The 8,513-nt window shown below is 38.3% G+C and overlaps 1 protein-coding gene across 3 annotated transcripts; it reads right to left on the bottom strand.

The window, feature by feature from the left end:
• Positions 1-1,627: 1,627 nt before the first annotated feature.
• LOC116254799 (vesicle-associated protein 1-2-like) lies at positions 1,628-8,513 on the bottom strand. 3 transcript variants are annotated; one of them, XM_031630383.2, is made up of 9 exons: positions 8,353-8,513; positions 7,287-7,393; positions 6,109-6,179; positions 5,828-5,909; positions 5,491-5,606; positions 5,212-5,412; positions 3,321-3,614; positions 2,085-2,162; positions 1,628-1,908 (listed from the first exon to the last, which is right to left on the bottom strand). In XM_031630383.2, the coding sequence occupies exons 2-9, from the start codon at positions 7,333-7,335 to the stop codon at positions 1,801-1,803; spliced, it is 999 nt and encodes a 332-aa protein (XP_031486243.1). In that variant the 5' UTR covers positions 7,336-7,393; positions 8,353-8,513; the 3' UTR covers positions 1,628-1,800. The 3 variants fall into 3 exon arrangements, with proteins under 3 accessions (XP_031486243.1, XP_049933975.1, XP_049933976.1); XM_050078018.1 differs by having other exon boundaries at positions 8,349-8,513; XM_050078019.1 differs by lacking the exon at positions 8,353-8,513 and adding an exon at positions 7,519-8,310.

Consider the following 8,513-nt stretch of genomic DNA (forward strand, 5'->3'; position numbering starts at 1 on the left):
AATCTGACAATCTCTAATATAACACCCAAAGAGTAAGAACGAAGAATGTGAATTAGTTATCAATCTGACAATCTCTAATATAACACCCAAAGAGTAAGAACGAAGAATGTGAATTAGTTATAGCAGGTAATATCGAGAAAATAAAAATTGAAGCTAATGACTTTTGTCCCTCAGCTTAACGGAAGTTTACTTTAATTCCCTATTTGATATTTTTTCATGAAGAAGATCTTATTGATAAAACTACAAAATGTGACTTTTTTAAAATTATAGGAAAAAAGTAGGTCCAAAATTGATAGTTTCCCAATAGGGGCTGATGAATAACTGGTTACATGAAACAGAGAGAATTCAGTTTCCTAGAAAGTTACATCTAGGAGCCGGCTGTTTCAACCTTTTCTATGTGAAAGAAATAATTTCGTATGATAGAAGAAGGGTGTTAAAGAGTGAGAAGGCTCACATTCATCAATGCGTCCCCTCTTTCCCATGTGAATGGATGTGATCAAGGAAAATTTTCTTTCAAAATATGTGCGCCACTGCGAGGCACCACACAAGAAAGGCGAAATTTCCTCCCAAAATCACATGAATACAACAAGAAAAGGGAAAGATAGACCCACCTGGATACATCTCAGGTTGGGACTACTTTCACTAGTAGAATTTCCACGTAGAGAAATTTCCCCCGTTTCCTATGGGAGAATTCCTCCTGTTCCCGTTTGTATGTTAGATGATCTGCTTGAATTGTTACATAGGTTTGGAACTTGGAAGCTCTATGAGCTTTCCTGTTCCACAAAAATTTTAACAACAGCAAATATATTATCCAACAAATTTTTCCACACTTTTCATATGCACCTTTACATATCCTACCATCTTTCCAACTTCCAATCTTTCCACTCATTTGCAAATCTGAAAGACATTACATTATTTCTCACATGAATGTGATAGATGACGTTGTAAATTCCTCCTCAGAATATGTAAAATAGATTCTCGCCTTCATTATTTGTTGCAATAGAAAATGGAAGAGAAGAGATATGCTACTAAATGTAAATTTCTCCTAGTGTCATGATCAATCCCTCAAATATGGCTGACATCAACCTACCCTATAGTTTTAATTCATCATCCAAAAATGACTATTTATCAGGACAGGAGAGCAACAAAATACTCCAGGTAAGCAGAGTTTCCCACCACCTAGTAGAAGGCCAAAGCCTCCACCCAACCCAATAGAAGTAGCATTTCACAAAATAAAATCATAAGGTACAAGGCCTGCTTTCGGTGTGTCGAGATGCTACTGTTGCCACGTTTTAATGGCCCCACCTTTTGCAGCACAGAAAGTTGCCTCTTGGTGATGAGAGCAAGAAAATACAAAACCGAATATGGCTGTGACTGTGAGTATCTCCCCAAGAATGGCTACAAACCAGGATACAGAATAACAAGAATTCAGGTGTATGACCATTAATGTTTTTCAAATCTCTCTACTCCCAAGTCAACCAGCTTACACTTGGGATCTCATACTCGGAGATCCACACAGAAAGAGAGAGAGACAGAGACAGAGCAGTAGAGAGAGAGACAAAGCAGTAGTAGCAACTTTCTCACGCCTTGAAGCTAGGAACAGACTAATAAGCAAGAACAGAACAACTATTCAAAACCTTGCACTATTTTTCATATTATTTGCAGATACTGTACTCTTTTACATAAAAAAACATCAGACCGACGAAAATAAAATCATCATTCTATATATACAGAAATAAATGGCTCCATCCATATGCACCATGAAAGTGCTCTCTCTTCCGATTTTGGATGGAAAGTCTCTTAGGAGCTTAACATGCGTCCAAAAATTAAGCCAACAAGGCCAATAAAACAAACAAAAAGAAATGGATAACCTGCTCGAACTTGAGGACTTCTTCGTTTGGCTACCATCTAAAACAAAAGAACAGAAAGAAATGTCAAGTAAAAGACATGAAGACCGAATGAAAGAACTTAAATGAAAAAGAAAAGAAGGGAACAGAAATAACAGAAGACCAATAAGGCGTTACGCAGCAAGCACGATCAGAGATTAATTTGTCTAATGCAGAATAAAAAATGGAGTTACTAACAAGTTCTTGTCGCAATGATTCCTGCTGCTGAATGATGGCATTCTTTTCTTCTCTTAGGCTTCTTATTATTTTCTCAGCCTGCAAGAATAAGATCATGACACAATTTAATGTCAGAATGAAGAGTTGAACTAAGGATTGGATCAATGGAGTCCTGATCCATGGATCATGCAGTTTCGGGTCCCATGTCTACAAAAGAATATATCAAATAACATTGTAACATGCCTTTAATAATTTTATCTGATGTATGGAACATGGCAAGCAGCATATGGTGGTATTGATTTTTTTTAATAATCCGGAAAGTATTTATGCTGTTACTTATACAAAAAAAAGGGCCAACGAGCGATCTGTCAACCTGGCCAGGGGGAGAGGAATCATGATCTGCAACTTGAAGTCAGTCTTATGTTTAATACAGGGACTTATAAGGGTCTGCACAACCCTATCTTGCCCATAATAATAACAGTAGTGGTGGAAGTACTTTTTAGTTTCCTCTTGACATATCATAAAAATCACATTTCCATGTCTGAAATCCTCAGAATTGCAATTTCCATATGACATACTTTACAATTTTAAATAGTACCCTCATCCTCTGAATTTTATTTTATAATATATAATATAAATGATGAGTTCAAGGTTCTTGGAAAAATTTTTCCAGACTTGTGGAGGCCTTTCCTTAAATCTCTTTTTACTTCTAAGATAGGCAGCACATATTTATTGAGCAGAACAACCAGGACATACTACGCCATCTAAAGCACTTCAAAGTAGCCCGGCTAGCTGCTAAAAGTCACCTGATTTGCACACGTCATGCATTTAGGAACATGACAAAAGATTATACTGACAACTATATTGCATGGATCTATTCAAGAAAGCCTCCTAGGAACATGACAAAATATTGTACTAACAACTGCATTTCATGCATCCATTCAAGACAGCCACCTAAAGATTTAACATTTCACCTCCATACAAATATTGAAGAGAATATGAAAAGGCTAGGTCGCTTCAAGTTGTTCAAACACTTCAAGCAAAACTAAACATATCAGCCTATTAAAATGCATTTTCTCATTTTTCACCCAGCAAGTTAGTTATATGGTCCTTATATAAGTTATAAGACCTAAAGACTTCTACCGAAGAAAATTTATAGAAAGCTTTCGTGCCAACAAAAGGCCAAACAAAATCTACCACAAGAAATATTTGTTTACATTAAAGCTACCAAGAAATGAAAAGAAAGCCCAAGCTGACCTCATCCAATTTTGATTTTAGTTCCTCAACATCTGCTTCATTCAGCTTTACTGTTAGTTTCTGGATATCTGCCTCGTTCAGCTTTACTGTTAGTTTCTCAACATCGAGCTTTGCTGTTGGTTTTTCAACATCTGCCTCAGTTAGTTTTGCTGTTGGTTTCCCAACATCTGCCTCAGTTAGCTCTGCTGTTGGTTTCCCAACATCTGCCTCATTCAGCTTCATTTCTAGCTTCCTTACCTCAGCCTCAGTCACCTTTGGTTTTAGTTCCTCAACAGGCAGTGATAGCCTCGGTACCTGTCAGGAAACAAGGCATGATTACTGAAAAACAAGTAGCAGTAGTAAGGCAATTTTCATTTCACATGATCCAGTGGAAGAGAAAGCACAAAAACATTCCTTAACCTTGAAAAGCTTACTCACAGAGACAGTACAAATTATCGGCAAGTTGCTTGCCCTGAGCAAGGCTACACTATCTATTTTGCTCTATCATATAGTAGTAATGCCAAAAAACTCGATCAAAAATATAATATCCCTCTGTCTATGGCCAGACCCATATGGTATCCATTCAAGGTAAATTGCACACGCATTCATTCAACTTCCAAAAAACACTATGCATATGAAATATCAAAGACCAACAGGTAAGAAGCTGACAAAGAAATGAAACCTATGTCTACAGGTAAGTCTTTTCATGTATTTGTCACATACTGGTTTCTAGGATTATGCACAAGCCTGACCATGCAGGAAAGGTGATGTCAACGGCAGGCTGTCAAAAAACAAGCACCAACATCAAGCAGATCAAGAATGAAATGGACATACTGGCAAACAATACCTTTTGTATCCCTGAGAAGGAATTCTGCAAAAAAATCCGAACAGTCAAACAAAGTTTCACCAATCACGGACAACAAGATTAATCTAAAATTGACATGGGAATGAAGGGCCTCAAGCCAACCTGCCCCTCCAAAACCCAAAAATTTAAACCAAGTAGAATTTTCCATAATACATTGGTGCACTGGATTGTACATGCTTCTTTGGTTAAAACCAACTAATAAGAACCTTGCTTTAAAAATAGAATTCTCTATGTTCATTAAGACGTGAGCCCTAAACCCGAATTGGAGAACAACATTCATAAGAATTTCACACACTTTCTGTCTATCTAGAAGGCTTCTGAAATCAGGAGTCATGCTACCTAGTTATGTGTGAGAACGAGTCATAATTGGATAGCTGATGACCTTGGATGGTTTGCTCATTGGGATCCTTCTCCAGACCAAGAAGCCAGATAACAAGACACTCATGTTTTATTTGGTCAAGAAGGAACAGTTGGTGCTCACTCTATTTCCACAGCCTTTGATGTCAAAACATAAACCTTTTCTTTGAAATTTAAATCACACAGTACAGACAGTTGAGGCATATGACTGCAAAAGGCAGTCCAGAGTTTGATAATTGCTTCACATTGGAACATGTCCACTGACACATACACAAACATAGGCGTGCATGCACACAGACAGACAAGTAGACATGATCATGCATACACACACATACACAGACTTTGAGTTTGGCTTTTCTAGCTCAAGCTCGATCCTACTCAACATGATCCCCAGCCTGAGCCTAAGCTGTGCAGGAACCTCTTATTCTTGCTCAAGCGATTGTTCCTTGTGTGGTTAGCAGCCTTACTTTTATTCTTCAAATATACATGCTTCATTCTGGTTTTATATTTAGACAACACCTCATCAGGTTGTGAAACTGTGTTGAGTGCACACACAGATGACGTCATATGATCCACAAACACAGAATGATGTCCTGTAGTTTCTGAAACTTACAGGACAAAAGAATACTAAAGTATGTATGCTTCCTCTGAACTATTAGTCCATAAAAAAACAGATGATGGATATCTTACAGTCTGAGGTGGTGGTGGCGGACTATCTTCATGACTATCTTCACTAGAAGAATTGTCTTGCTCCACTGGCTTAGGAGTTCCAAAAACAGGCTCCTGATTTGTTACACCACTAATAGGCTGCAAGACTGGAGAATGAGGAGGGCTGATAAGAGCCACCTTCAGCTTCTTCTCATCAACAATTCCACCATTTTCTTTGGTAAACTGCAATACAAAAGTACAAGGCTCACCAAAACTGAAAGGAGAAGATTGGATTCCCTTTAAAAGACTCTACAGGCTCACCATATTCGAGGTAATTTGATCCATCGTGGTCCCTTCTGGGACAACTGTGCTTTGAACAAGGAACTTGTCCTTACACTGCATATCAGGTGGAGCAGTTCGCTGCCCTTGCATTGTAACTGAAGGACAGATGATGAAGGTCAAGCAGGAAAAAATGTATAACACAAGTATATTAAGGGATAAAAATACTGAGGTCAAAAAATGGGGTCTCTGGACAATCCAGACCCATGGAAGCAGGAAATTTGTATTCCTTCAAGTCTTCAACAGAAGACAACACAAGCATGCAGTAGGCTACTGCCTCAGGTCATTCAACAATCAGGGTTCAAATGCTTAAACTCACCTATAATTTCACACGGTGAATGTGGCGAAACAACTCCAACATTGGGTCGCACACAGTATTTCTTTGGACTCGTAGTTTTCACCTGCCAAGGCAATTCATCATCAGTTTTTTTTTTCAGTTTTTTCATTTTTCTGGGCTACATATTTATATTTAAAAAAAAAAAATTAGGTGGCGTTTTATTTTGTGAAAACCTACTTAGGAAAATGAGTTGAAAATTTCTTTATACAAAAATAGTTCAACTTTGTCAAGCAGAAATTTTGACACAAAAAGTGAAGTCAAACCTTGTATGCAATGTATTGGTCAGAAGTGTTGAACAGCTGAATGGAGCAGGAACTTTGCTTTTTCAACTCAACTATGCAACAAAAAAAGAATTAAGATGTTACAAGTTAGAACTCATTTCAGTTTGCAGCTTAAAAAAACAATGCATACCACTCAAGAAAATATAAAGCATATGATATCTCACTACACAAATCAATAGTGCAATTTGTTGTTACACAGATACAGGCCATGAGATGCACATATGCACGTACAAGCACAGAGAGAAACAGGCACGAGCATTTCACCATAGTCACTTGGTTAGTATAGGATCTACAATTTCAAATCCTTTGCGAACGATGGAGAAGTCAACATTCATAGTGGTGAAGTGTTGGCAAGGGCCTCAGAAGAGAACATTAGATATCTATTCGGAACTCTCATGACCTCTCCTTGCAGGAGCAGGATATGTTAATGTGACGTTTTTGGTTCAAACTGCCAGCAGAGGTTTGACAGGTAGATAGAATTATAAGAAAGTAAGAGCCAAGTTAAACATTGAATAAGATAAGAATCTATGTTGGAAACTATCATGTTGGTCTCTAGATGTAATAGCACCAGAAGCCAGAATCTAGCAAACGTTATGAGATTTTTTTTTTTGTTGGGGTGGGGTGGGGAGCGTTGTTGCGGCAGTCTCACTAACAATAGCTTGCAAGGATCTTGCCATTTAATGCTCGTGATGTCATTCAAAATAAACCAAATCTCTAGTTACTGGGATTATGTGCAGGATAAAAGTGCAAGATATGCAAAGCTTATGAATCGTCATCTACTACATACACAAATTTATGTGGTTCCATAAGTGTATCTTTGTTCTGAATTTTCTAAAACTGAAAAAGAAGAATTGCTTCTATTTGCCTCGTCAAAGGAAAGTTAAATGTATATTTTGATAGTTGTGGGACAATTTCTAAGTAGTCGCCCACAGTAAAAAACAGAAAGAGGTAAGAATCTTAAATTTGGGCTATAACAGAATGGTGCGCTAAGTAGCATCCACCGCAACCTCTCATAGCATCAAATTTACAAGCAGACGCAATTTCACATGAAATGAAATGATGGAAAGGGAAAAAGGAAAGGGTCTATGGAATAATATTGAAACCAAACCCACATGCCTAAAAAACTGATCAGCAAACAGAAAAGGCACAACTAAACATACATATAAACTTTAGTTCAGTTGGATGAATCTCAACAAGCTGCCTCGTCATGATTCTCGTTCAGCAGAGTCAGAAGAAAAATCCAACGACCGAGAAACAGATATTGTACCTGCGCCGCAAATATCAACAGAAGTAAGAAATGAAGATGATAGTGAGACCAATCGACGTAACCAACGGATTCAAGTCAAAGTTACGAATCGAAGCAAGTGAATAAATCCAACGTAATCTTCTTACTTGACACCGACATGCATCAAAAGCCGCCCGAAAACCAAAGCGAATCCAGCAATTGAAACCATAGAACGGATTTTCAAGAACCAGAAAAATTACGACAAATCCTCTTGCACACCACAACAAATCCGAAGAAGTCTACAAAATTCAAACTTAGACAAGGCCTCATTCTATAAAAGAAAAGATCTGGTCACATTCAGCCGTAAATCAACACTGCAGAGTCACAGACCAACCTTCATCCATATAATCAGATTTGACGACTCCCAGGAACAGGGTATTCCAAGAATTACACTTAAAATTTCAGCTTGTATTGCTATAGGAACAAGTCAACTCAACCAAAACCGCTCCATTTCAGAAAATAAAGATCCGACTCAGACAACCTATTGCCCGCAGTGTCAAGCCAAAGAACTGCCGACAGCTCCAGGTCTTCCATAACAGAAGACAACCACAAAGAACAAATTCAAACCGCAATAGGAGGAGGCATCTCTTCACAAAGGAAAGCAGCAAGGAGACTACAAATGGAGCAAGACCACTAACGCCAAGACACCAAGAACATCAAACTAACGAGGACCCACATGATCAAATCAAACAAACTGCTCGTAGAAACAAAACCCATTTCCAGATCTCCAAATTTGAGACCCCGCACTCCTCCCCAACCAACGTGTCCACACCCAATTGCCTCCAGAATCCCTCCTCCCCACCATCAACCATCAACCAAAAACTACTAGAAACTTTTCAAATGTTAAAGACAATAATCGGATCGAATGCACAGCACAATTGAACCTGAACACGAGAGAGAGAGAGAGAGAGGTAGAGGTTTAGTGCTAGGGGTTTACCTACCCAGAACTACAACAGAATCCAAAAATTCAACCAGGAACTTTCCCCTCCTCTTCTCAAGTAGAAGAAGAACATACAAAAGGAAATAAAACAATATCAGCCTCTCTCTCCTTGTCTCTTTCACTCTCTCTCTCTCTCGCTCTGTACTGTCATCACTTGCTTCT

This window comes from Nymphaea colorata, chromosome 5, assembly GCF_008831285.2.
Source record: "Nymphaea colorata isolate Beijing-Zhang1983 chromosome 5, ASM883128v2, whole genome shotgun sequence".
Taxonomy (NCBI): domain Eukaryota; kingdom Viridiplantae; phylum Streptophyta; class Magnoliopsida; order Nymphaeales; family Nymphaeaceae; genus Nymphaea; species Nymphaea colorata.